The sequence below is a fragment of the Aquila chrysaetos genome, chromosome 2 (genome assembly GCF_900496995.4).
Source record: "Aquila chrysaetos chrysaetos chromosome 2, bAquChr1.4, whole genome shotgun sequence".
NCBI lineage: Eukaryota > Metazoa > Chordata > Aves > Accipitriformes > Accipitridae > Aquila > Aquila chrysaetos.
In genome coordinates this window covers 44,202,552-44,230,065 of record NC_044005.1, presented here as the reverse complement: position 1 = coordinate 44,230,065, position 27,514 = coordinate 44,202,552, and the positions used below count along the sequence as shown (strand labels likewise).

Here is a 27,514-nt window from a genome sequence, read left to right as displayed (position 1 = left end):
AAGAGCAGCTTTTGCAGTTGTCTACCCTGGGATATGCTGTCTCTTAGAAAGAGGTGATTAATTCTGCAAATACTGCTGTGCCACCTCCAACAAAGGGCCCAGGAGAGGCTTGGACAGCCATGGCCATCTTTATGTCTGCTGAGCTAACTGGGGGACAGTTGAGGCATCCATCTGCTCAGTGTGCTTCTGTGGCAGCTCCCTTGGCCAGGACAAAGGGGTAGCCAGCTGGTGGCACTGGTTTGCCTCAGAGGCAGCTACCAGCCCTGTGCAGAGCTTGGGAGCTGGAAACTGCCAGGTGTCTTGGCCTCAAGTGGAGCGTTCCTACCTGAACCATCCTTGAGGGACTCTGGGGCTGCAGGGGTCACAGCCTTCTTGCCTCAGCACCTGAAATATGGGATGTAGCCCCATGCACAGCCCCTTAATGGGCCACCGCAGCTGGGGACCACAGGGCTTTGGCAGTGCGGGGGGTCTGTGTTGCCACCTCAAGTCAAAGCACTGCCCTGTAACGCAGCAGTGGCAGCGTGGAAGAGCCACGAGGGAGAGACTGTGCTCCCTTCGTTTGGGCTTTTACCAGAGGAAGATACTGAAGACTGCAAAGTCTGGAAAGTGTTGGGGGGGGTACTGAGATGAAGGGGTTTGCTTTTAGAGGGGTTGAGAGGGAGACAAAGGGTGGTGGTGAGGGACAGGGAAACAGACCTGGAGCTATGGCTGCACAGGAAGGATGCGCAGCGGTTTCAGGGAGGGCTGTGAGCAGCTGGCAGGACCAAGCAGCCTAGGACCAGAAGCTTACATACTGGGAAGGGGTAGGCAGCAGCGCCCGGGCAGGAGCCTGTCCCCTGCCCAAACTGGTTGGTGTCCCGGGGCTACTGGTGTGGCTCCTCTGTGACCTCGCTGTGGAGCTGGCATCAGTGCGCATCATGCGGTGCTGGCTCCTGCTGCTCACCCTGCTGCTGGGGGCTGCCCTCCCGCGGCCCTTGAGCCAGAGGTGATGGTGCTTCCCTCCTCCTCCTCCTCTTCCTCGCCCTGGTACCTGCAGAGGTGCTGCAGGGCTCCTGGCCCAGGCGTGGGCTGGCACTCGTGGCAACAAGCCCTCGAGAGCTGGCCAGGCTGGGTGAAGACAAGCGGCACGTGGGAGCTCTTGTGCCAGCGTGGGCAAGCGCCGTAGGGTCTCGGCTCACTCCTGCCCCTGGTTTTCCTCTGCAGGGCCAGCTACTTTGTTCCCGAGGACTTCTCTGCTCCCCTGGAGCTTCCACAGCAGCACTTTGGCCTGGTGGACGGTACAGTGCTCTCCTCACCCCCCCCCCCCCCCCCCCGAAACCCCTTTCCACGAACTCACCTCTCCAGGTAGGCAGTTATCCCTGGTCCTGTGAGCAGCCCAGGGCTGAGCCCAGCCTCTCCACTCTACCTGCAGATTACGGCATCAAACCCAAGCAGCCTCGCTTGAGGACCTGGGCAGCCCGGGAGCGGCCAGCAGCACTGCGCAGAGCTGGCAAAAGCAAGCGCGATGAGCTGGATTTACTGGAGTACTACTACGATGCCCGCCTGTGAACCAGCGTGCCCCTGTGCCCACCACAGCCCGGTCTTGGGGACCCCCCCCCGCCTGCCCCCACGGCTGCAGGATAGTGTAGGTATGGGGTGTAGGAATGGGGGGGGGGTTAAGGGTAAGTGAGCCCTGCTTTGGGTGGGAAACTGGAGCAGATGACATCCAGAGGTTCCCTTCTGATCATCATATTATGATCTCTGGCCTCCAGGAATTGCAACCGGGGCTCTCGGACCAAACCCGAGAAGCTCCAGCTCCTCTTGGGGGGTCCCAAGGGAAAGAACCAGCCAGGGCCCAAACCCGCTGTGGTGGGACACAAACAGCACAGCAGCCCTGCTCCATGAACCATCATATTTAATAGTTGTTGCCATCACAGCAGATCCAGCTGAAGCACAGAGACCGCTGGCTGCAGGGACCGGGAGAGCTCTTCTACCTCCCCGGTGCTTCGCACGGCTCCCTGCAGGCTTAGCCCTTCCCTGCCCCACTTCTGGCAGGCACCCAGTGCTGCAGAGGGGCTGAGCCCCACTGCTCTGGGGTGGCCCAGCTCTGCCACTGCCTCCCCCACCCGCAGCTGGGGGGGGAGAGGGGGAAAGGGGCAGAGAAAGGCTCCCCTCCCGAGGTGTAGTTACTGCAGGGAGGCCTTGGGGGGATTTTTCTCTTTCCCTGGGGCACAGATACAAGAGGGTACGGACAGGCACGGGGGGGCAGAGGCAGGGGTGAGCTGTCTCAGCTCATCCTGGCCCCGGCAGAGGAGATACTGGGGCTCCCTCCGTCATCCCTGCCCAGCAGCCTTGTCCCCAGTGCCTGGCAGGGAGGCAATGCCTGCCCAGGGCAAGCCCACCTCCTAGGCAGAAGCCAGCACGTGGGTCTCGTTTGCTGTAGCTGCTGTGTCTTCATACTGCGAGAGTCCGACTCTGCCACCGCGTTAAAAGTCACCCCAGAAGGATGTGACGGGAAGCTGGGCCACGGTCGCAAGGAGGAGATGCTGTCACCCCAGCCTGCAGCGGGAAAGGGCCCAAGCACGCCGCTGCCCACCCCTCCACCGCTCGCAGGCAGGGCACCCAGCGGGTGCTTCTCCAATAGAATAAACTAAAGAGTATTTGTACAATGAACACAATTTGTCCAGCCCTCCCCCCTCCCGTTCCCCCCCAGCCCGAGGAAGGGGAGTCATGAAAAGAGGCGGCGCTCCGTGCCCTGGGGAGCCCTGCCCCGGGCCCCCCCCCTCCTCCTCCAGGCTCAAAGCAGCTCTTGTCCATGCACGACACGGGGAAGGGGCGAGACTGCAGCCCTGGCTGTGCAGGAGGTGCCTGTGCCAGCCCCTACTCCAGATAGATGTCCTCCGTGGGGCACGTGTACTCCACATACTCCTTGTAGAATTGCTGAAAAGCCCTCCTGCAACACAGCACCGGGCAAAGCTGAGCAGCGAGGCATTTACAGAGCCCCTCTTGCCCTTGCTGCTCCCTACCCTGTGGCCAGTTTGACCCTCCCGCCCCCCCCCCAGCCCCTTGCCTCTCCTGCGTTAGCACCCAGAGCTGCCGTCAGAGCTGCAGGGTCTCCATCCTGCTTCTGCTCCCCTGCACGGCGCATGACTTTCAGCCATCTGCCTGCAAAGCCTTGCGCTGGGACTTGTTCCAGGGCTGTCAGGAATATGCTGCCCGTAGCCCCGTCAGCCCTGGCTCTCGCTCCAAGCCTCTCACTTGAGGGAAGAGGTGCCAGCCTGGGGCCAGGTCCAAGCCCCGCTCGTATGGGGAGATGGCAGGATTCAGCCTGCCTGCCTCATTCCTCCTGCCCTTCGGGAGCAAGAGCCTCCCTCCCTGCTCAGCCAGGACTCACCCTACAGACTCCGCCAGTGGCTTCGTGGACTCCTCCGAGACAAAGACGTGACAGGCAAATCTGTGGTCAGCAGGGTGCTTGGTGATGAACCCGAAATATCTGAGGGCAGACAGTCGGCAAGACTGGACCGGCAGACAAGCGGGCACAGGTACCTCAGCATCCCCGAGGTGTACCCACCCTTGAGCACAGGCGTTTGGGACCCTCACCCCCACAAAACCCAGTGACCGCCAGCTCCCACGGTCCGTGCCCAGAGCTGGGATGTAACTGCCATCCAAAGGCTGCTCTTGCGTGAAACTGCAGTGCTGGGCTTACAGGGGAAGGGGAACCCTCAGGACCGGGGTGGTGGGAAGCCTCCCCTTCCCCTCCCGACCCCAGGCGTGCTGCCCTCAGCAGCAAGGCAGTGAAGCCTCTGTGCCAAGTCGCTGGCATTGAGAGCTGCCCCGCGCTGCCCCACTACTTACTTGTTGTTCTTTGGATGGTATCCACAAAAGGAAATGTTCTTCAGCTGGAAAAAATGGCTACACTTGTTTACCTGGGGGACAGAGAGAGGACCCGTCAAAGCTTTCCTCCTCACCAGGTCTGTGGGGCAGCTGGTATCTGACCCCTGGAAATCTGTGCTTGGACTAAGCAGTAGAATAAACTGGAGCCTGATCCTGGGCTGCTACCAGCAGCAGTTTCAGGACGGCCCCAAGCACCCGCACACAGGCTACGCTTCCAGGCAGCCCTGCTGGCTCCCACCCCGGCTGCCTCTCGCTCCAGCAGCTCCTGCAGAGTTTCCCTGGAGGCCCTGTGTTAGGCTGTATGCGGGCTAGAATCAGTGCTGCTGTTTGCCCAGCACGCACAGCCCCTCTCCCTCACTAAAAAGGCTCTCAGAAATACCAGCAGATACAAGGTGAACGGATAACTTTTAAGTCAGTCAGTCATTCATTCAAGCCTGGGTGTTCAAAGGGTCCCAGCCAGAAACGAGAACTCATTTATACAAGTTTAAAGAGCAACCAAGTTGATGGCATCCTCTAGATACAGGCAGGACTTGTAGAAACCCCAGCCCAGCTCCCTGCCACAGCATCCACAGCCATGAGCTACTCCTACCCCCCCCCCAGCTGTAGGGGAGGTTTCCCAACAGCTTGCTGCAAAGCCCTCGCTTGCCCCTGCCCAGCATCTCACCGTGCTTCGCTAGGCTACTTATGCAGAACGCTAATCAGCAGCCTGCCATAGCCAGCTAAAGAGATTACAGGGCAGATCTGGAGGACACCACTCAAAATAGTAGCAGAAAGGTTTAGAAGCAGCTGACAGATTACTGGCATGGCTCAGCTTGCAGCATCCCAGCACAGCAACGCTGCTTGGCAGCTGCGAGGGCATCAGCCAGCCGTACGGGTACGGCCCAAAGCTGGGAGCCCGCGGGGCACGAGGGACCCCGAGGTGGGCCCACGACCCCGCTGATGGTGTTTGTCACACCCTCAGACGTAGGGTGGAGACCCTCCATTTTCACACGCAAACATGACTTGTAGCACGGGGGGGGCACGAGCCGGGGAAGGGACGAGATGAGCGGGGAGCGGGGCACTACCTTGCTGTGCTCCTTGGAGTCGTCGGCTTTCACGGCAATCTTGACCCCACGCACGCTGATCTCCAGGACGCAGCTGGAGGGTGGGTTAAAGTGCACAGTGAGGCGGCGCGTGGTGGCAATCTGGAGCGGGGGGGAAGACCGAGAGACAAAGCTCTGACACTCGTGAGCAGTTACGGCGGTTCGTTCACCCTTTCCCTTCCCCACTGAGGCTCTGCCCTGCTCCCCGGAGCAGCAGGCGCTCCTGCTCCTGGGGACGGGGTGGGACACTACCTTCTGCATGGCCGCGCACAGCACGTCGTTGCCCTTGTGATAGGGAACCTGCACCGAGCCGAGGAACTTCACCCGAAACTGGTCCACCCAGTCACTGCTCTTGGCCAGAGCTGGAAGAGAGCGCACGCGGCGGGGATCGTCTCCGGTGACTGGGAACGTGCGCCGAGATCCACCTCCCCGCTCCGTATTCCCAGCCCCGCATGTTTCCCCGCCCCGGGAAGGCTTCCCGCAGCTCCGGGTACCAGCTCCCAGCATCGCACCAGAAGCCACCGATCGCTCCCTGCCGGCTGCCCGGCTTGGTCCTCCCTCCGTCCCCCTGCTCCGCGCAGGGGAGAGGAGACGGACACAAGACGGAGGACGTCAGCAGGCTGCGCGCAGAAGCTCGGTACCTGTTACGTGGTCTGGGTCCTTGGTGACTTCGATAGCATAATAGGCAGGAAAAATGCCCCGGTCGCCCGTCCGCATGTTGTAGGCCTCGTACCAATAATCTTCCGCCTGCACCTCCACCAGCAAAGGATCGTCCACCTCCAGCTCCAGCTCATCCGCGTGGCGAGGCACAAACCTGGGCAGGGAGGCACTAGCACCTGGCCGGCCAGCAGCGCTGGTGGCCTTCTCACCGGCTCGCTGCTGGGGCAGGGGGATAACGCAAAACCCGCCGGCAGCGCCCCGGAGGGTGTAATTAGCCACGGGGACCCGAGATGCTGAATAACGCATCTCAGCGGGTTTAGGCTCAAAAGGCGGCAGCAACCTGGCACCTAAGACAAGGGTATCCCTACGGCACCACCCATGCTTGTCCCCAGAGGGTCCTGGCCGCCCTCGGAGGTCTTGCCCCTGCAGTAGCCTGGGCAGATGTCGCTCCCGGGCAGGACACGAGCTACGGGCAGCGGTTTGGTCCCCAGGGCTTCCCGAAAGCTGGAAACACTGGGGTTTGGGCTGGCTCCACCGTGGTGGGAGGGCAGCACAGGCTTCGCCCCACGAGAGGCTGGGGACACCGCTCAGACCTGCGAGCTCACCTAAAGACGGCGCGGTGGGTCTGCTCCTGCTCCTCCCCGTTGATCATGCAGGAGAACAACCCGAAGGACTCGGCACCTGGGGACAAAGGCAGAGGGGGATATCTCAGCGTCGAGGGGTCAGCACCACAACCGAGGGAGATGGACATGGAGCCAACCAGGCTGCTGATGCTCCTGGGGAACGTCTCGGCCGAGACAAAGCCGCGCGGTGCCACGCGGGAGAAGGGCACGGCTAGAGCTGCCGCGCTGGGGCCCGGTGGTCCCCGCTGGGCCCACGACCTCCCCGTGCCACCCCACGCGGCTGTGACAGCCGGTGTCACCAGCACCGCGGGACAAGCCGCACCGCAGGAAGCCCTGCCTTGCCGGGGCATGCCACCAGCCCCGGTGCTCCTCTGGGCTCGGGGAGGAGGGGGGACACTCCAGGAGGGATGCTGTCCCCCTGCGAGACCACCCGACCTTCCCCTCGGCGCAGCCATACCTTGGGCTAGCCAAAAAAGCAGCCCGAAACACCTCCGGCCACCCCCACCTGCAGGTCGCGAGGCTTTTCCAAGTCCCCCCCCACAAGCCACCAGGGAAGGAGCCACAGGCTGCAGCAAGCAGAGCTGGGGCTGGCGGCTCTCCACCTCGCTGCGGGGGTCCCTGAGCGTGCCCTCAGCCTCGTACCAGGGTCGGGCAGGGCTGCCCGGGCAGGGGGCCGCCAGCCCCCCCCCCCCCCCCCCGTCCCCAGCACCCAGCACTCACTGGAGGAGCGCGCCCGGCCGCTCATGAAGACGTTGAGGAACTTCTTGGAGAAGTGGATGTCCGCCTCGGGGGTGGAGTCCTCGGAGAGGCAGACCGAGTCGCGCTTCAGGGCGTCCTCCTCGTACTCCTCGCCGATGGCCGACTCGTAGGGCGAGGAGACGCAGTTGTCGTAGACGGTGGCCGAGTCGCTCTCGTCGCTGTAGCCCGAGTAGCACTGCTTGAGGCTGACCAGCTCCAGCTGCATGTTCTCGTCCACCACCAGCGTGTACTTGACCGAGTCGTAGGAGAGGGCGCTGGTGTCCGAACTCACCGAGGCTCTCTGAAGGTTGTGCCCCGGCCGGGAGCCACCGCTCCCGCCACCGCAGGAGCCCCTGGGCAGGTTCGTCTTGTCGGGGGAGGACATGTAGTCCAGCACCTCGTCCTCCTCACTGATGGAGGGGTTGGTTTTCCCTGCCAGGGCCGAATAGCCAGAGGTGTCGATGTCGGAGCTGATGGACATGCGGTTCTCGCTGGACTGAGACAGGAACGGCTTGTCGGTCTCCAGGGGGTCCGAGTTCTTCTGGACAGGCGTCAGGTAGATCTCCTCTGTGGCCTCCAGCCTCACGTCCGTCTGGTAGCGGATGCGGTCCCGGTGGGCTTCGGGGCCCCTCGTCGTCACCACCACCACGCTGGCGCCGTGCGGTGGGGGTCGGCTGGTGGCCTGGTGCTTCTCGGGTGGCCGGGACGAGGCGACGCAGGCGGGTGCCATCTGGGTGGCCGCTGTGCGCCGGCACGGGCTCTCTGTGGACGTGCCCCGGTCTTTGGTGGAGGTTGTGCTGTTTTGGTGATTGACCTCATCACTCAGGCAAACGTGGTCGTGGGGAGGGGTCTGCTCACCTGGAGAGGGAGGAGAGCAGCGTTGAGAACCCTGCAGAGGGGGATGCTCCCAGGCGGGGAAGGTGGCCAGGGATGCCGCCAGACTCAAGCCGGACACGCCTCGCATCCATCTGGGAACGCTTTCCCCGACCTCCTGCTCCGGCACCGCTTGCCCCAGGCTCCGGGCAGGGGATTTACTCCTGAGAGCCATGAAAGGGTGCGAGGAGCTGCCCCTGGCCAACAGCCTGAGAACTCACCCGTTTTCAGAGGGGACGATGACCGGGACACCCGCTCCTGCCAACTGTGCTTTTTCCCCAGAGAGTTGTTATTCAGAGTGTCCTGAGGAGAACAACAAAGCCGCCTTGTAGCCCAAACAGTAAACAGCGCGTGGCGCGGCAGCACCCATCCTTCCCCGGGTCCGCAGTGCCCCGCTCGGTTCCCCCCTCTCCTGGGCACGCGGTGCTCAGGGGACCCCCCCGTGCCAGCCCCACGTCTCGCCACGCCGCTGCCGTGAGATCTGCTGCGGCGGCCGAAGCAACGCGGGCAAAGAGCCAGCGCGGAGGCAGACGGCCTGGCCTGGAAGGATGTATTCGGATGCGGGACGGTCCCAAACCAAAAATTCAAGAGCTGAGCCTGCCTGGAGCCCGCCTAGGCTGGGCGGGAGTGCTTTGCTCCCATGCCTCTGGCCCTCCCCACCTTCAGACCACCCGAGGTTATTAAATGGGGGAAATCCCAAGGGCCAGGGGACGCGCTGCTGCCCAGCTGGGAGCCAGCTACCGGACAGACTAACTCCTCCTACTAGAGTCATCCATTTTGGGTGCATATAGGGGTACACGTATACACGCGCATACGTATGGATACGTATCTATACGCGCACGCACGTATACATAGTTCGCTAGCAGACGTCAATCCTGATCAGCTGGAGAGGAGAGGCAGGGTTGGGCTGCCCGTGCTCGGGCGAGTTTCTGTGGGCGCCGTGCCCTCTGCCCGCCTTGCCCTGGGTGGCCGGCCGTGCGTGCGCACATGCGTGCGCGCGCACATGCGTGTGTGCGCAGGGGAACGCGTGCTCAGCCTCGCCGTGAGACCCCGGACTGAAGGCCACCAGGTTCCCTCTAACGAGGACTCTCCTGCAGAAGGGGGACAAGTCCTCCCTGCCCACCTCAGCAGGGCATGACATCCCACCTGCTGCAGCCCCAACCCTGGTCCCCATCCCCTCCTCCAGCCCCTCTTGCGGGGCACCGGCTGTTTCTCCCCCAGCTGCAGCAGTGACATTTTCCACACCGTTAGTTTTTGCTCAAGTACTAAGCCCCGCTGGGACTCCCTGGATTTTCTCACGGCCTTATCGCCAGCCTGCAGCTATCACCAGCAGCGCAGGAGCCGCCCCACCTTTGCTTCGCTTCCTCACCAACACAAAGCAAGCCTTTGCCCTGAAAGCCCACCGAGTCGCGTGCTGCTGAACCGCGGCCGCCAGATCCCTGCCTCCGCGCGGGGAGGGGAGAGACCCCTGCCACGGGGTTTCGGTGACCTCCCGGCGCAGCCTCCGCGAGCCCCTCCTGTGCCAAGGCAAATAACAGCGCGTCCTCGCTTGCCTTTCCCAGGGACGCGACGGGCCGGGACGCGGGCCAGGGGAGCTGCCGCAGCGACGGCTTCTGCGTGCAGAGTGCCACGGGGCCAGCACGCGAGCCAGACTGGCTGCCCGGACTGGGACGGGAGGCAGCAACCCAGCAGGCAGAGCCCACCCATCCTGCAGGACCAGGGCGCTCTGGGGTCCGCAACGCCCAGCCAGGGTGGAGGGGCATTCACAAGGTCTTAGAGGATGAACTTAGCCAGTCCCAGCGGCTGTTTCTTCCCAGCCTGGGAAGCTGGGAATGTTCCTCTCTCTGTCTCCAGACCACCTGCCGGGGATGATGATCACGGAGAGCCCAGCAGCAACTCAGACCTCACCAAGCCAGCTCCTGGCCCCGAAAGAAGTAGCTGGAGCGGAGGGTGGGACGGTGCCTTGCCCACGCACACCCTGCCCAGCACGAGGAGGCCGCAGGCGCGGGAGGGGTCCTCAATTTGGGCCATACCCGTGGCTCCCAGTGCAGCCCCACAGCCTCCGACATCCCCCCTTGCGAGGGGACCATCGGCTCCCCCTCCCCGGCCCACAGTCTATGCAACATCCCCCTGCCAGCAATCCCTCTCCACAAGCCTGCTGCCACCTCTAGACACTGGTTGGGACTGGCTGCCTGGGAGGGGGGCCCTGCTGTCGCCTGTCCCCCCAGCTGGATGTGGCCGCCATGTGCCACTTGCTCCTCGGGGTCCCCGCACGGGGTGGGACAAGGCTACCACTGTCCCCTTGTCCATTATGCTCGTCGGGGCTCCCCCCGCCTCCCCAGCCCTGCTGCCTTTGTCCCTGGTGCCAGCTGCCCCGCGGGCACCCATCCTGGCTCTGTGCCTTCCTCCTCCTCCTCCTCCTCCCACCCGCGGCCTCAGGCAGAGAGCTGGCATCAGCTGCTGGTGCTGGGCTGGTGACACCCAGCCCCGACTACTCCCCATCTGTCACCCACGGGGACACCTGCCTCTCGCTTCATGCTCCTCGGCTGAATGTCACCGCGACGAAAATCCTCCTACTTGGCAGAAGGCACGGCTGAACGCAGGAGGGTGGCAAAAATAGCCCTGCGCATCGCGCATCTCGCATGGGTTTGTGAAGTTTACGGGAGAGACGGGGCAAAGGGACTCCGGCCGCCGCTCAGAGGTGCTCGGTGGCACCGAAACGCCACCCGCCCGGGGGATGACAGCAACCCCGTGGCTGCGTGGGGCGGGCTGTCTTGGGGAAAAACCATCCAAAACCTCGTACAAAATTTGAGCACCACCAAGACAAACAGAACCCCCTCGTCCTCCTGGCCACCATTTTGGGCGTTGCCGTTCCGTCTCTCAAATTTTGCACGGGGCGCCGACGTTAATGCTTCTTTTGCTGGGCGCCGCTGCTCAGGAGCGGAGGCGGCCGAGTCCCTGCCGCCAAGCGCGGGGCACTCGGTGTCACCGTCCTGCCCCGGGGCCTGGCGCTGCCCGGACTTGGGGCAGCTGGAGCCCAGCCAGCTGTTGGCCAGCTGTGCCGGGCTTGGGGCTCGCCAGCCCCGTGGCACCGTGGCTCCGTCCCACGACGGCTCATTCCCGTGTTCCGTACGCCATGACCTCGTTTGCTCTCCATCCCCACGGGTTTCCTTCCTTGCCCCGGCCCCACGGGCTCTGCAGGGGCACTGATGCCCCATCCCGGCCTGTTCCCTCCCCGCCTCGGCAGCAGGGATGGAGGAAGGACCCAGCCGGCCCCTAAGCCCCCCCCCCATCCACCCCCACGGAGCGCAGTGCCCGGGCAGGGGGGTACGGCTCGGCGGTGCGAGGGGGCTGCCCGGCGGGGACCGAGCACGTCCCCGGGTGTCCCCCGGACCCGCAGAGACCCCCGGGGGTGGGAGTGGGGGGGCGGCCGGCCCGCAGAGCATCGCGGGGAGAGGCAGCGCAGCCTCCCCCCGCCATCCCTCCCTCCCTTCAACCCTCCGAGACAAAAGCCCCCGGCGGTGGGAGCATCCCTCCCTCCTCCTCCTCCCCCGGACCCCCCCTCCGTCCCCCCGGTCCCGGCCTCACCTGGCTGCGAGGCACCTGCGGGAAGAGGTTGAGAGTTGTGGGTCGTTTCGGCCTGTAGACATCCGTGGTCCCGGCCGGGGGATCTTTCTGGAGAGGCTCCGGGGCCGTCTGCTCCTCGGCCGGCGCGTCCCCCGCCGCGTCGATGAGGTCGAGCTGGAGCATCTCCGCCTGCAGCCGGCTGGCCTCCCCGCCGCCCGCCGCCCGGGCCCCGCCGCCCTGCCGGCTCACATGGCCCTGCCGGGATTAGCGGCCGCGATCAGGCCACCGGGAGGGAGGGAGGGAGGGAGGGAGGGAAGGAGGGAAAGAGGGAGGGCCGGCAGCCGCCGCGCCTCCCGCCGGGGCCGGGGGTCGGGCCGGGGGGGGGGGCGGTGAAGCCGCATGGGCACCCGGCGGCTCTCTTCCCTTTAAAGGGGCAGGGATGTTATTCCCGCGGTCGGGAAGCCCCGAGCCCCCTCCCCGCCGACCCGAGGAGGGCGAGGGGCAGCCGCCGTGCTTGCTCGCCGCCCCCGGAGGACGGGACGCCCCCGTCGCGGGGGGGGGCTGGAGGGACGCGGAACCCTCCCATTTACCCCGCCAAGAGCACGGACGCGCACAGGCGGGCTTCGTCTCGACATGACAAGGACGGGTTTTTTACAGCGAGAACAATCGTTCGGCAGAACTGCCTCCCCAGGGACGCGGTAGAGTCCCCATCGCTGGAGGTTTTCAAGATGCAACTGGACAGGGTGCTAGATAATCTCATCTAGGGTCCCTTTCCCACAAACGGTTGGACCAGGTGATTTTCTGAGGTCCCTTCCAGCCTGGGCTGCCCTATGATTCTTCCTCCCGAGGCAGACCGTGCCCTTTCCGTGTTCCTGTCCTGGCAACTGGGACTCCTACAAGCACGCAATCATTTGGGTTGGAGGTTTGGTCCGAGCCCCGCCTGGTCACTTGGGGCCTCACCCATCACACCCAAATATCCTCACAGACGGGGAACGCGGCGCCGTGTTAGGTGCTTCACTACTGCTACTTTTTCCCTCTATGGGGTTGAAATTTTCACCGCACGCCTCTGAGAGGAGTCAGGCTCCTTCTCCTCCGTAACGCCCATTAGGCAGCCGGGGACAGCAGCTACATCCCCCTCGGCCTCCTCACCTTGAACAAGCCTTTTCTCGTACACCCTGCATTTGCACATATCGGGACCCGAAGCCATGCAGAAGGGACGCCCAACAAGCCGTTAGCCCAGCACTAGCTCTCCAGTCACCCGCGGGTGGTGGCTGCACTCTGGCTGGGGACAGCCCCCCCTCTTTCCCCTTGCACCCTTCGCTTTCGAAGCAGGGTGGCCACCGTGGCCCGGGAGGGCTGTGAGGAGCTGATGCCCCATCGCACCCAGCGCTGAGCCGCCGCACTCCTCGTGGGGCCGTGTTGCTGGGCAAAGAGGCACCGATGTCCCCCCCACGGCTGCAGGTGTTTAAAGGTCAGCGGTTTCCTTCCCAAGCCGCCCTCCTCGCCGTAACCGAAGCTTGCACACGCACAGGTTGCTGCAGCCAGCGATAAAGGCCGCAACTTGGCATTAGCGAGTCGAATTCCCTGTGTTATCAGCTGTTTGTGGTGACTGGAAAGCTCATCGGCGGGCAGAGGTGGAAAAGGGCATTTTTTTGCAGCTGATGCTATCCATGTCTCCGGCTGCACGGAGGATGCCCCTTGAGCTGTGGGAGAAGAAACAACCCCTGCTGTGGGGGCCCAGCTCTGGCAGCCCCCCCAAGAGCTCTCGCTGCCACCAGCTCCTAAACTGTCCGACTAAAGCCAGCACAGACAGGGCTCTGCCTGCTGCAGGCACAGTACGAACCCTCTCACGGGGGCCATTTCACGCCGGTGTCCCTGCTGCAGCCCTGGCAGGTACCAGGTGAGCACCTGGAGGAGCACTGCCACCAAAACTCGTCCTCTTGAGGCTTTAAACATTTAACTCCCTTGTTTTTAACATTAGCCTTCTTACGACGAGTTCTGTGTTTCTGTGGCACCGGATTTTAACAAGGAAATTGAAGTACAGGAAAAGAACTGGGGGGAAATGCCAGCTAAATAGATGATACCTAGCCAAGGTAGGTGTATTTGTCTCAGCTGGTGACGTTCAACCTAGACTGCTAATGGTGCTGCCTCAGTAATCCTGTAGCTGTAGCAATCACTCAGAAAACTCACAGAGAAGGGAAAGTCCCAGAAGGATGCAGAAAAGCAAAACAGTACCCGTTCTGAAGAAAAGCGCGCCCTGGGAGGGATGCACCAGTCCAGGTTCAATAGCTAGGAGGAAACTACGGCCTCTGCAGGTACTTATTAATGGCCTGTAGAGGGTCCATACCCTCTACGGCCGAGCAGGCAGAAGGCTCTTCCCTGCTCCCCCACCCCGGCAGCCTTCCCTGTCAGAGGAGGAGTGACAAAACCTTCAGCTAGGAAAAGCATTTTATGAGCATGGGGAAGCAAGGGGGACTTGCGGAGCAGAGGCGACAGCCGTGTCCCCTCTCCCTACCACCCAGCTGCGACTGCTTTGCTCCTGGCTTCAAAGCGCCAGGAGAAGCCTCTCTGCTCCCAGCCCGGTGCAGCTGCAGACTGGCGATGGATCAGAGAGGCAGCTTCATGGAAAAGCCGCCTGGAGTAAGCAGCCACCTTGCTGCTGTATCCTTTGCTCCCAGCCCATGCAGCCGGCTCCCCGCCGGTCTCCAGATCAGCAGGTTGGCCGGCTCATGGCAGCTGCTTCTCCCTTTGCAGTGGGTCCCGCTGGCTTTCTGGGGGTGGCTGCTGCCAGCGGCACACTGGATCAGTGACAGTGAACATCAAGAGGAAGCCTGGCATTTCCAGCAGTCTTATTATGCCGGAAAAACAAAGCGTTTTGGTTTTTTTCTCCACATATCTGTACCTTCATGGCTGGTTCAGGCCTTTTCATGCAGACCACGAAGGCTCAGCACAGCTCTATATCGGCTCTTTTCCTTTGGGCACTCATTCTTGTGCTCTCAGGTATTTCCAAGAAGGGTATTTCTTTTTTTTTTTTTCTTTTTTCTTTTTTTCCATTCTTGCATTAACCATTTTCCGCAGCTCCTGGAATACAGATAAGGCACCGAGCCTTTATTAACCACAGCCTGGCTGTTTGCGGGGATCCATCTTGCTGAAACCAGGGATCGTCACCCGGGATTTCCAAGCCACCAAACCGAGACCAAACCCGAAGCAAAGGCCTGGTGCTTCTGTCGCAACTGTCCCTCTCAACGCGCCCGACCGCTGCCATTTGCAAGGCGGGGGTGGCATCCCTCGCCCCGGTGGCCCCCGCTCCTCCCCAGCTGGCCTCCTGCCTTGCCGTTCAACAGCCCTAAAGGCAGCTCTGCTCCTCCGCCGAGCCCTCTCCTCAGCCCACCTCCCACTTTGTTCCCGGTTTTCATTCACCTGGGACTTCTTGCTGAAATTAAGGTTTTTTTCAGCCGCGCTTGGGATTATTCCTCATTCTTAGTACATGGTCTCCCGTCCATGAGGTGTGGTCCTCGTCGGCGGATAGTTCCCTCTTGCACAAACATCAGTCTACGCCTCCGTGCAGTTTCTGTGTGTCTAAGCCACTATTTCTGGAAAGCTGCTAAAATAGCCCACGATGAAATCATCTTTGTTTTTCCAGGGCCAAAAAAACCCCCAAACCCCACCTCTGTTTGGGTGTTGACCTCCGCACCGGCTGCCCGTTCCTGCCACGGGGTTTTGCCGCCGAGCGGCTCTGCCCGGACCCCCTGCCTCGCCAAGGTCGCCAGCCGTCCCTATCTGGCAGCCGCTTTCCCAGCCCTCCGGCAGGGTTTGTTCCCTCGCTCCTTCCCGGCGCTTTCCTGCTCACCGCTGGTTTACTGGGCCTGCCCATCTCTCCGGAGACTCGCTGCTGGGCTGGGAAGCTCGGAGCGGCTGGATGTCCCCAGCCCCATGGCCGACCGTGCTCTCCAGAGCGAACGTCTCCGTGTTTCCCCCTTCCCCATCGCTCTCCGCTCCGGTGTAACCCGGTGACCCGGCAGCTCACTCTCACCTCGCATCCCTCTGTCCGTCACCGGGCTTTTTCCAGCTGCCTGCCGCTGCGGGGGCGATCGGGGCCAACCGTCCATCCCACGTACCACGTGCGCTCTGCGGCACCGGCACCGGGAGTTCGTCACGGGCAGGGCGTCAGCGTGGGGGCCCCCCCCCGGCCCCGGCCCCGGAGTGACTTGCCAAGCCAGCCATCCCCACGTGATGCAATTAGCTGGCTGATGCCGGCCGCAGGTCATTACTGATTTGCTGGCCCCCGCGCCGCACGCAGACCCGGCCAAGCTGCTCCCCCTGGGCCCGGCTGCTTCCATCAGGCTGATCCTGCAACCCCGCCGCCTCAGGCTCGCTCCGGATGACGATCGGGTCGCAAAGCTCCCTGGCTCTCGCCTTCGACGTTTGGGACTGAAAAGCCCCTCTCGCCGCCGTTGCTGTCACTGCTTTCGGTTCTGCTCCTCGGGCAATCCTTCATGTCCCGTATAAACCATTAGGACGTATTTTTAGCAGGCATTTTTTTCTAAGCATGGTAGTCTTCTTCCTTTGCTGTGTTTATGAATAGCTCATTGCTTCCCAGGGGCAGTGTCGCATTCCCCTTCCACTCCAGCAGACTCGTAGTGCACCCGGGCGCTTGGGCAGAGCAGCTCTGAGCCATCCCCAGGGAAGGCGTGGGGCTGGCTGCTGGAGCTCGAGCAAACCCTCTACCGAGGGTCAGGTCTCTGCGTCGCAGCACAGGGATGCAGAAACCCCTCAGTAAACTGTTTTAAATGGGCAAAACAGTCTATTTTTCCTCACCCCGCAAGTAAGGGCTGCAGCAGTTGAGCTGCAAGTCCCCCCTCCTCCTTACCCTCCCTGCCAAACCTCAGCCAAGGGCTGGCAGTCCATAAAGAAAAAAGAAATCCTCTCCTAAGAGCCTGGTGGTGCCATCAGCAGCGCAGAACTGGCACAGCTAATGGGAAGCATCCAGCAATGCACCCGCAGCCCCTGCCTGCCTCACCTATTGCAGGCAGGAGGATCTTCCCGACGCCCTGCCCTTGCCGCGGCTGTGTCCCCATGGACATCCAGCATGAGGTTTGACTTTGGTTTTGCCTCCAGCGTTATCCCTCCTTCCTTCAGCGTACACAGCCCCCGAGCCCCAGGCTCTCCTTGTCCTTCCCCGGCCATAACATCCTGGAGCAGGAGGAGGCTACGGCTGGAGCAGAGATGTGGAACAGCAGCCCCATCTCCGGGAGAAGCTGAATTTCTGCTGGGAAGATGCCATATTAGACCAGGGAGCACAGCAGGACACCTTCACCTCCCAAGGATGAGGTCTGCCTGTATCCTCCTGCCTGCAACGAGGGATTTCCAACACCACAAATTCACTTTCTAGTTTTAAATCTGTAACAAATTGTTCTGCCTTTCCCCTCCTTGCTGGGTCTTTATCAGTTTTGCAGAGGAAATAGTTCTCCTGAGGGACAAAATGATTCTCAAACCATTTGGTTGCTACTCCAGCATTTGCATCCCTCTAGCGTGAAACACATTGGCAAAATGCAGAATCCCTGCATATTTCCAAATCCAATGTAATTCTCAGTTTATTTCCATGTTTCTGCCCCCACGGCCTTCTTGGGCAGTTCAAATAGTGGTGTGAACCCTGTCGGGGTCTGCACAGGGTGCTTAAGGTGGATGGGAGACCCGCCTGCATCTGCACAGGCTTCACAGCTCCCATTTTTATTTCTCCTGCTGGGGTCAGAGCCACGTCCTCCCTCCCTGTTTCACCAGCCTCCAGGTCTCCAGCCTCCTAAATTCCTGAGAGGCAGCTTGCAAGTCAGAAGGAATGCCTCGGGTGAGCAGAGCAGAGCTCTCACCGCGCCAGCCCAGCCGCACCTCCAAACCCAGGGATGCACATGGGGGCAGGAGGCACAGCCCGTGCGGGACCTTCGGTGCCGCCTCGCACGTGGCCTCGCTTCCCGAGGATGCTCGTCGGGTGCCAGAGGCTCTCTGGCCATCCCGCTCAAATCGGGGGGATGCCCCCAGTTACGCCCAAACCCTTAGGCTCATCCCTGAGGAACAAACTCGAGCGTCTCCAGCACAGTGGGAACCAAAAGGCACTGGCATCTCAAAAGATGCTTTTTTGTCCCTTGGGTTTGGCTGGCTCGGAAAGGGTCCGCGCTGTGCCGTGGGGAGGAGAGGGCACTGCCGACCTGAGGGGATTGGCGTCGTGGCAATGGACGCCTTGAGGAAGCATCGCTAGCCTGGGGACCTGGTGGTCCCGCGTGGGACCTGATGGTCCCGCCAGCCCCACCGGCGCACGCTCTGCCCGTCCCCATCCCCGTCCCCCATCCCCATCGCACTTACCCGGGTGGCCAGGCTCTCCTTGCAGTGCAGGCTGATTCCACACTCGTCGGTGATCTCGGAGAGGTCTTCATCCTCAAACTCCTCGAGGCTGATGTCGTGGGTGAGCCTGGAGGGAGTGGAGATGGCGCGATCACCCACTGCGCTGGCGGTGGGCAGGAGGGTGCAGGGCAGCTTGCTGCCTGCGGGCAGGGACTAGCACCGCCTGCCCCAGGAGAGGCTCTCCTGGTCTTTACTGGGAAGAAAGGCTGAGAAGGGGGCTCCTTCCAGAGGGGATGGGTCTGTCCCCACCAAACGGCTGGGCTTGGTATGGTGCGTGGCTGTGGGGAGGCAGGAGGAGTGTGCCCCAAACCAGCCCCTGCCTGACTGAAAGCAGCATGGACGTGCAGGTTGGGAGAGCGTGGGACAGACAGCACAGCCAGCCCTGTCCCAGGAGGTTCCGCTCCCACCATCCCGGGGAGGCTCTGGGGTTGTCCAAGCTGGGCATGGACACCCAGCGGGGCAAAGGCCGGGGTTACAGGGAGGGGAAGGGCTGGGGGTCCTGGCAAGGCACAACTGGAGGATGGACCTGCCGGGACAGGGGACCACATCAAGACCCACAGACCTTGCAAGCACCGCAAACCTGCCGGCCATGGCACCGCCGGCCCCCGAGCCATGGCTGGGAGGGATGTCCCAGCCCGGGTCCCTGCAGTAAGAGAGGGCGGTGATTTCCCTCTGCACCAAAATCACTCCCCGGGGTGACTGCGGGCATCCTCACGACCATCGGTGCTGCTGAGCCTGCCTGCATGGACTCAGGGGTCCCTTAGGGCTGTCAGCCCCACAGGCTCATTATACCTCTTCAAAAAGTTTACAGAGATATCCTTTTAGCGGCTGGAAACCTGCTGACGAGGAGGCTCCTCGTGTGCTTGCTCGCATCCCCGGGGGGATGGCGAGACGCTCCTGGCTTCTGTGCATTAAAACATTTCTCCGTGGTGGTACCGCAATGCTCCTCTCGCTTATTCATTACCACCGGGGTAAATAAAAGAGCCCAGCTTGAAATTCCTCTGCCAACCAACTCAGCCCCCTGAGTTTTGTCTGGAGCAGCCACGGGCACTGCTTCGCATGCCGCCGTTTCCATTTGCTCCCAGCTCCTCGGGCCGGGAGATGCTTGGGTGAAAGTACCACGCCGAGCTCATCGTCCCTCTCCGGCTTGGCCCTCTCCGGCAGGGAAGGAAGGAGAAGGGTATTTTGTGACCTGCAGAGCTCCCACCCTGGCTTTAAGCATCACTCGCGCACCTTGGGGCTCTCCTCCCGGCAGTGGCACCGAGCCAGTGCCATGGAGGGGCAACACCTCCCTTGTCCTTGCCCCCAGCGCGGGGGGGAAGGAGCAGGAGAAGCCCACGGGGGAAGCGGCATCTCCCCTCCGTGTTTCCAAGGACCCCACCAGTAGCGGTCTTCTGCAGTGGAGGTGGCCGGGAACGACTGCGCCCATGGGGGCAGCCCCCATGAGATGCATCGGGGTGGGGGGGGGACAGAGACACAGCCTTCAGCACAGGGTGGGGTGTCCGGACCCCCCCCCCCCCCCCCCCCCCCGCCCTCCTCGCCCACCTCACCCATCTGCTGCTGCTGCCCACGGGAGGGAGGGAACGCGAAGCGGGAGGCTCATGACGAGCCTTCAAAGCTCGAATCGATTTCTTCTCCGGTTACGCGGGTCGCCGGGGTGGGATATCATCAGCCGCTAATGCCGGGGGCCTCCACCCGCCATTGGTGCGGGAGCGCGGCGGGGTCCCGGCGAGAGGCACGACGTCGGTGGCGAGGGGCTGGCAGGGGGTCCCCAGCTCTGCAGAAGCACCCGGGGTGGGTGCCGGCGCTCCCCACTCCGCGGTGGGGGCAGACAGCCCTGCCCGTGCTCTCGGGGATGGGGAGATGCTGCGCAGGTGTCCAGCACCGGCCCTGCCTGCAGATGCCGGTGCGTGGCAGGATGCGGCCGGCCGCTCCGGCACCCGGCTGCCGTGCAGCTCCCTGCACAAGCCGGGAAAACTTTAGGCTCGACTGGGTGCCAAGTTTTTTCCTGTCCTGTGGCCGTCGCTCGCGGAGAAGGGCGATGTGCGCAGGGGCGAGGGGCTGCCCCTCGTGCCCCCGCAAGCCCCCGGGACAGCCCCCCCCTCCCCGAGGCCCGGCCGGTCCCCTACCATTTCTCCCACTGATCTTCCAGCCAGCTCTCCTCCTCGGTGCTTGACTCCATTTTCAAAGGCGGCTGCATTGAGGAGGACCCCCCCCCTTCCCTGGGGGACACGCTCCCACCCCAAAAAAGACCCCCAGGCCCGGGGCGAGGAGGAGTGAGGGAGACGACGGCCGAGCCCCGGGCGCCCGCTGCCCCTCCGCCTGCCCCGTCGCAGTCTGTGGCTGCCGGCGCTGCTCTGTCTCCTCACTGCGCAACCTGGGGAAGCTCATTAAAAATAGATGGAATCAGCTGTCCTGGAGGGGAAAAAAAAAAAAAAAAAAAAAAAAAAAATAACCTCCCCAGCTGAGCCAGTGCCAAGTCCCTGCACTCTGCCGGGGATGCTGACTGCCTCTGCCTGCCAGCCAGCCAGCCCGGCTCCTGGTCCTTCTCCAGCACCCGCTCCCCAGCACCCGCAGCGGGCACAGAGGATCTGCTTACCCCGGCACGGACGCCCACGCCACCCAGCCTCCTCCTCCTCCTCCTCCTGCCCTTGCAGCATTGTTGGCCGAGCCAGGGACGAGGGGCTATGCCCCTCTCTGCCCCGCCAAAACGACGGGATCCCTTCCTGCGGGAGACAGGAGCGTTCGTCCGGCTTCTCGCCAGGTAGAGCGGGGCCACTCGCCGACGCAAAGGCTGGAGCGTTTCCAGCACAGCGGGACCAGCGTCGCAGCCGGCCGCATTCCCCGAGCGGAGGGAAGCAAGACGAGTGCCTTCGCCAAGGGGCAAGCCCAGCCGGCGCAGAGCAGCGCCAGGAGTGCTGCCCCTTCCCCGTCTGCCCTCACCTAACCCCCCAACCCCGCTCCCGCCTCAGGCAGGGCCGTTCCTGAGCTTCCCCAACCTCTAACCCCTGTTAAAGGTCAGAGAAATACCTGGTGAGCTGCTCTGCCAGCTCCCACCCCTCTTCTGCTGCCCAAGGAAATAGGGGCCTTTCCCAGGAGGGGCTGCCAGGTGTTGCTGACAAACCTTTGGCGTCACGGCCTCAGATAATCTGCCATCACCCCCAAGCCTCTCGGACCCGCTCGCCGCCCGCCGGCGTGCCGCAGACTGTGAGCTTCTCCCCCCATCGGCACCCAGCTTCGCCCCCGGCCGGATTAAGGTGGGTGATGTTCGCGGGAGTCCAGCTCACCGGGTGGCCCGGAGCACCCTGCCGAACCAACCTGTTGCTGGCTCTCGCCCCACCGGTGCCGTGCCACCGGCGAACGTCACTCGCGATCCTGTGTTCGTTGTCTTTCAGCTCGCTGATAACGGTATCCAGGGCTCCATCTTCCCTATCAGCTCTGCCTGGAGGCACCTTGTCTGCTCGAAACCTCCTCGCTTAATGCAATGAATAAAGAAATCTCTAGCTTGGTATTACTCCTGCCCTTTTCTCCTCTCACATGGATGCTCCAGGACTTCCTAGGAGATACAAGGAAGGCTCTCTCTTTTCCCCCCACTCCCTGTGCTGGAAACACCCCTGCCTTTCTCTCTTGCTTCTCAAAGAGGCTAAAAATACCAGCAAAATGAAACAGCTCTGACTCCTCTCAGCTCCGTCATTGGCAGTAAAAGTCTGAGCAGGACCTACACGGGTATTTTGGCCAGCTTCCCTTGCCGACAGCAGCCGCGGAGGCACGGGCACCACGGCGTCGCAGGTACACGGGAGGTTGCTCCCCGGCTGTGAGAGCGGGCGAACCCCGTGTCTGCAGAGGTTACAGGTGCTCTCCTGAAGGACACTGCTGAATGCACGAGAACTGATAAACTTGGGACACCCGGGAACTGCGAGTGAGGGAGCACACGTGGGTGCGTGAGCGGAGGCAGCCGTCACCCGCCCGTAGCAGGAGCAGCTTGATCACAGTCCTAATAACAGCCTTATAATCAAGCCTGGCTGCTGCGCCTTCCTCGACTCCATCCCCCTGCCAGGGAAAAGGGGACTTACAGCATCGCCTCCCCAGCCCGCTGCCGCTGCGCGGGATTTCCCACGCGGAGACCTGGCGAGGGCAACGCGGCACGATGGAGCTGGGGGGCTTCCAACAAGCCCACCTGCCCGGGCCGTACTCCGATACTCTGCTCCCAGGCAGTGCCGTGTGGAACTCCTGTAACCAGCATCGGTGGGGAAAATAGTACTATCCTACATTTGGCTGGTCCTGGGTTTTTTTCTTCCATCACAAGAGCCACAGAGACTCTTATTTGAAACGAGGAGAAGGTGCATCTCTCTCTCTCTTTCCATCAGAAGAAGACAGCCCTTTTGTCTCCCCTCTCAAGAAGACAGGTAGCCCCATTCCGACGCCCAGCTCATTGCCTCCAAACAGGCTCTTCCAACAGCTCCGGATGAGCACGGCAGACACATAAACCAACCCGTAGCGCTAGGACTGATTTTTGCCTCAGCCTGAAGCTGCTGCTTTGAACTTCCCGAGGAGATGGAGGGCTCCCCTTCCCCCGAGACCTCCTCCCATCCCGAGGCGCTGGCAACAGCACAAGAAAGGGCTGCGATTTCCCACGGGGCTCGCCGAGGAGTGGGATAGTTCCCCCTCTCTCCCGACCCATGCAAATAACTCCCTAAGGGTTTCCTTCCCTAGGAGCCTTCCTGCCCCAGCAGCTAGGTGGATGCTCTTTGCTTTTATTAGAGAAACCAGAAGCAGATAGAAGGGATCGGTCGCTGAATCCCCCTCCCAGGTCCCAGCTACCTCAGAGCCGCACTCCTGGGGGCAGCGGGGCAGGCAGCACGGCGAGCGCTGTGAGGTCCTGCACCCCAGTTGTGCCAGCCCTCCCTGCCCCTCTTATACTGGGCAGAGGGACCCCCAGCCCCAGAGAGCCCCTTACGGGAAAGCTTGGCCCAGAGCGCTGGCAAAGCTTCTTGGCAGGGCAAGGAGCTGCAACAGGGTGTCCTGGAGAAAGATGCTAAGGAGCCCCAGTGGGGCACAGCCCCCACCACGAGGGTTTGGGAGGCGTAAGGACAAAGGGAAGGCTGGATGAGAAGAACTTTTTTATTGCTGTCTCCTAAAATGCTGCTGTTCTTGTTGTGGTGAGCACCTCTGGAGGTCCTCCTGGCTAAAGAAGGGCTCACCTCACCATCCTTCTCCTCCCACCTCTTCTCAGACAACGCCAAACCATCACCGGCAACGAGGACCTGCCAAACCACCGTCCCTGGCCTCTTCAGAGCTTCGGACCCCAGCCCATCGGGCCGCTTGCTGGCCAAGACCAAGTCCTCTCTGAATTCAAGCCGACCGATCACCTAACGCTTGTGCCGGCGTGTTACCACTCGGGGAGCTGGAAGGGCAGGCGAACGTACCAGAGGGCAAAAAAAGCTGAAACACCTCGTCGTGCAGGCAGCAAGCTGGGGCAGAGGACAGGGCTCACCCAGGACCTCGCCGCCAGCCGAGGGCTGAGCCCTCGCCCTGAGCCGCGCTCATCATTGCCGGCTCCAGCTCTGCTCTGCCGTGGGGGACGGCCCCTCGCCGAGCCCCTGCGGCCGGGACGCAGGACCTGGGACGGGCACAACCCAGGCTGTGCCGTGTAACCCCACGGCTCGCAAACGTTTCGCAAGCCGGGGTCCCTCCTCGCACGCCGCTCCCCGCCACGACGACGTCGCCTTTGGTCTGCCAGAGCCTGCCCCAGGCTCAGGGACGTCGCCGGCATCTCCTTCCACCTCAAGGCTCACCGCCCGAGCTCGACGCCTGGGGAAGAACTCATGCCCCTGCCTCGACTCCCCGGCTTTCCGCCCGGCTGCACGGCCTCCCCTACAGAGGTCGGTTCTTCCCCGGGGCCAGGCTGCCAGCGTGCTGGGCTCCCTTTCCGAAGGTCTGAGGCACAGCAAAAAGCAGCACCTCGTTCTCCCTCCCGGGGCATCGCTGTTTGCTGGGGAGCGGGAGGGTGCCCAGGGGACAGCCACTGCATCCAGGACAGCCCTGGGTGGCAAGCTCGACCCTCTCACGGGCCCGGAGCCGCTCGGCAGCTCACCCTCCGGCCCCCGGCTCAGCGGCCAAGCCCTTTCTCCGTGGTGGACATTTCCAGAGGCAGCATTTAATTGCTCGATTTGCAGGGTTTACCCAGCCATGTTGCAACAGCTCCCAGCAGCTCTCGCAGGCAGCGCTGCAATAGGAGGCGGCTGCCGAAGCCCCGGAGCCACCCGGCAAAGGGGCTCCAGAAGCAGAGGAGCCCTTCAGGGGTAAATTACCAAAACATCACCGTAGCTCGACAGCACCTGCCTGCTTCCTCGCAGGGACCCGCTGGCCCCCAAGCCTCAGGGGCTGGGGCCTGCCGGAGGTAGGCATCGAGCTTAGCCACGGCCCCGAGTATGGCCCAGCCCCTCCTTTCCCTCTCCAAAATCTCACCGCGCAAAGCAGCCCGTACCGATCCCCCCTTCTCAGCCAGCTCCCCCGCAGCACCCCTGGGTGCCAGAGGCAAGCAGAGAGCAATGGCTGACGACGGCACGGCCGCCAGAAGCAGCGAGCCTCCCCCGGATGGCAAGCGAACGACGCCAGGCACCGCACCCACGGGCCACGGCAGAGCTCCCTTACCCACCCAGCGCATCCCTGTCCCAGAGCTGCCCTCGGGAGACATCGGAGGCTCCAAAGCCACCGGCCATCCCCGGGCCATCCGAAGTCCCCGCGAGCGGCCTCCGTTGGGTTTTGGAGGAGAGACAGCCCCCCGCATCCCAAATCGATGGGAGCGCTTGGTATTGGCGAGAGGATCAATTCTGGCACTCTCCCACCGTCTCACTCGGGGTTCCTGTTTCACAGGGGTGGGAGGGAAGCGGGAGCACCTGGGATTTCTAGGAAAGGGCTAGAAAAAGGCTTTCCTGGGGGTGGGGAAAGGGATGAAGCTTTTTTTTTTTGTAAGGAAGAGGTGTTTGAAGAGGAGAGAAGACAGGTAAGGGGGCTGGGGGGGGGGGGGGTGATGGGGGACATGAGGCCAAGCAGGTGGGAGCTGTACTGGTAGATGGGGTGAGGGCCAACATGGGTCGGGGGGGGGCTGAAGCAACATATGGGGTGGGCGGGCCGAGCAGTGATGGGGGGGGGGCTGGAGTGATGGATGCGGTGGGGGGGTTCAGCGGTGCCGGGGTGGGGGGCAGAAGGGATGTGTGGGGTGCGGTGGGGGGCAGAAGGGATGCGCGGGGAGGAGGCGGGGGCCCGGCGGTGTGGGGCTGGGGGGGCTGCAGAAGATGGGGACCGTTGCCCGGAGCGGGGGGGGGGCTGGGGCAGCCCTGCGGGGGTCCCGGGGTGGGGGGGGGCGGCCGGTACCTGAAATTGGGGGGCGAGGCGAGGTGCAGCCCCAGGAAGGGGGAGGAGGCGGGCGGGGATGCGGCTCCTTTCTCTCGCTCCGCCATTCCGTGGCTCTCTCCATGCAGGCGGAGGGCGGGCGGGAGGGAGGGAGGCAGGGAAGGAGGCAGGGAAGGAGGGATGGAGGGAGGGGGATGCTGGCGGTGCCGGCGGGGAGGGGACATACCTGCCGCCGGGGAAGGGGGGGGGGGGGGGGAAGAGGCCCCGGGGGTTCCTTCCCGCGGCCCCCGGCGGCAGCTGCGGGACAGATGCGGCCACAGCTGGAGGCGACACCCCGCACCCAGCCGCACCGCCCGGGCCCTGGGAAACGCCGAGCCCTGCGGGGCAGATGTGTCCGCAGCTGGACCGACACCCCCCCACCCGCAGCTGGAGGCAAAGCCCCCCCCCCCCCCCCGGGGCAGATGTGCCGCAGGTGGGGGCAGCAGCCCCGGAGCCCCCGGTGGCCCCCAGGCCCGGGGCCGGCTGGCAGAGGGGACGGGCAGGAGCCCAGGGCGAGGGGCTGGACACACGGGACCACTCGCAAGGAAGGGTCTCGTCCCCAGCGGGGACACGGCAGGAGCAGCAGCTAAAGCCGGGCTGTGCTTTCCTACCCATGGCAGGTTTGCAGCGCCCGGCTGGCAACAGGTCTGGCAGCCTCAGCACAAAGCCTGCCCTTATTGAAGCCGGCCGGGGCTGCAAGCGCAGCAAGGGGAATTAAAAAAAAGCGGCTTATACACACGTTCCCCAGACGCAAGGGAGGAAAAAACCGCATCTCCGGGTTGCGGGTCTCTCCCCAGAAGAGGCAGACCCACTCTTGCATCCGGCTATGTCCCAGGGAGCATCTGATCTCGGGTGAATGCTCTTTGCTGCTACCCTTCCCCACCAGCCCAAGCAGCAGGTTTGTCTCCCCCGCCTCTTCTCCCCACGCTTTGCAGGCTCTCTCAGAAAACCGTGCAGATTGTGCTGCGCACAGAAGTAGACAAGATCAGTATTTTTAGGTCCCAAGGCCACTTCCGTACCTGAACAGGAGAACTTTTCCTATTCCCTGCATGGCCACTGCGCTCCTGGTTACTGTCTGTGACAGTCCTGGACAGGGTGGGTGGCACTGCTTTAGCAGTTCAAACTTTAAAGATACAGCACATCCCATCCATATTTCTCAAACCATGGAGCTGACTGCCATTGAGGCGATGGTATTAGTTCTTGGCCCAGACCCAGGACGTCAGCTGTTCCTCCGGAGAAGAGCAAGCAGAGCCCTCCAAGGCACACAGCCCTCCTCTCTCCAGGGAGCCTTGGTCTCCTGCCAGACAAACTGGAAAGAGATCTTACTCCTGGGCCAGCGTGGAAACAAGCACACCCCCACAGGGTCACCACATGCAGGTACCCCCGGGGCAGCGTCCTGAGCGGGGCTGGGTGTCCCCCTCGCAGTTTGGATGCACAGACCAAACTGTCTTACATGCACGACTCAAAAGACTCAGCAGCATTCATTCAGGGATGGGGAGAGCTGTGACACAGCTCCATCTCAAAGCATGAACCCCATCTACCAAAACACAATCCCTCTGCAGCATGGCTGTGGTTTGGCCTCTGACCTGGGGCAGAAGGTAAAGCTGCCTCCTCCTCCTGCAGCCAGATCATCACCAGCACATCCCATCTTCTGCTGGGACGCCAAGCACCAAGAGCTCCCCCCCAGTCTGGTCATCAGGCCTTTCATCCCAGCCCTGGCTCAGGCTGGCCTGGCAGGAAACCTATTTTGGCCTTTCTGGCTGCGCTACTGCCAGTCACATCCATCTCCTTATATGCACGGTAGAGCCCGTGGCCCCTGGGAGAGTGCATGTACATCTCCCGCAAAATAGAGATGACACTTCTGCCCTAGCCAGTGCCTCTGCACACAAGGCACCTGCTGTCTTTCTTGTCTCTTTCAAATTGCCCGGTTCACCATCAGGTCCTCTTCAGAGCAACTGTTCTCAGCCTTAAGTTAAACCTGAGGAAAGGTCATGTGCTGAGAGAGGTTTCCCTGCTTCTCCCCCCCAGCTGAACCACCTGATCTCCCCCCAGATGCAGTTGTGATACCAGACTAGCACTCCGCTCTCTTACCATCAGCCATCCTGCTCACTGCTGCAGTTTCCCCTCTGCCCCAATGGCCAGAGCTCTGGCTCCTATCTCTTAATATCCAGGTGTGTTTTCTACTTTCAAACCTCTCAGCCAGCCCCTCCTGAAGCTGCTCTAGCTCCTTTGTGCAGACAGAAGAGACATGGGGGAAGGGAATTTCCCCAACCACCAGCACATGGAGCAGGCCATCACTCTTCAAAA

At 62.6% G+C, this 27,514-nt stretch overlaps 2 protein-coding genes across 3 annotated transcripts; one reads left to right on the top strand and one right to left on the bottom strand.

Moving 5' to 3' along the window:
* The first annotated feature begins 174 nt into the window (after positions 1–174).
* On the top strand, positions 175–2,128 carry C2H11orf94 (chromosome 2 C11orf94 homolog). Its single transcript, XM_029996531.1, has 4 exons — positions 175–985; positions 1,204–1,277; positions 1,412–1,624; positions 1,752–2,128. The coding sequence occupies exons 1-3, from the start codon at positions 918–920 to the stop codon at positions 1,546–1,548; spliced, it is 279 nt and encodes a 92-aa protein (XP_029852391.1). The 5' UTR covers positions 175–917; the 3' UTR covers positions 1,549–1,624; positions 1,752–2,128.
* MAPK8IP1 (mitogen-activated protein kinase 8 interacting protein 1) lies at positions 1,878–25,304 on the bottom strand. 2 transcript variants are annotated; one of them, XM_029996467.1, is made up of 12 exons: positions 25,190–25,304; positions 17,774–17,879; positions 11,438–11,671; positions 8,071–8,152; positions 6,959–7,834; positions 6,221–6,296; positions 5,597–5,769; positions 5,208–5,317; positions 4,938–5,057; positions 3,835–3,905; positions 3,374–3,472; positions 1,878–2,932 (listed from the first exon to the last, which is right to left on the bottom strand). In XM_029996467.1, exons 1-12 carry the CDS (start codon positions 25,273–25,275, stop codon positions 2,860–2,862), a joined length of 2,106 nt encoding a protein of 701 aa, XP_029852327.1. In that variant the 5' UTR covers positions 25,276–25,304; the 3' UTR covers positions 1,878–2,859. The 2 variants fall into 2 exon arrangements, with proteins under 2 accessions (XP_029852327.1, XP_029852338.1); XM_029996478.1 differs by lacking the exon at positions 25,190–25,304 and adding an exon at positions 19,942–20,150.
* Positions 25,305–27,514: the final 2,210 nt, after the last annotated feature.

Bases quoted from the DNA above. Each gene is read 5' to 3' on its own strand.
- MAPK8IP1 (XM_029996467.1), bottom strand. From the start codon at position 25,275: ATGGCGGAGCGAGAGAAAGGAGCCGCATCCCCGCCCGCCTCCTCCCCC. The intron at 8,153-11,437 runs GTGAGGCCGGGA...TGTTCTCCTCAG, and splicing joins CGCAGGTGCCTCGCAGCCAG to GACACTCTGAATAACAACTC. The intron at 7,835-8,070 runs GTGAGTTCTCAG...CTCCCTCTCCAG, and splicing joins ATCGTCCCCTCTGAAAACGG to GTGAGCAGACCCCTCCCCAC.
- C2H11orf94 (XM_029996531.1), top strand. From the start codon at position 918: ATGCGGTGCTGGCTCCTGCTGCTCACCCTGCTGCTGGGGGCTGCCCTC. The intron at 986-1,203 runs GTGATGGTGCTT...TTTCCTCTGCAG, and splicing joins CCGCGGCCCTTGAGCCAGAG to GGCCAGCTACTTTGTTCCCG. The intron at 1,278-1,411 runs GTACAGTGCTCT...CTCTACCTGCAG, and splicing joins GCACTTTGGCCTGGTGGACG to ATTACGGCATCAAACCCAAG.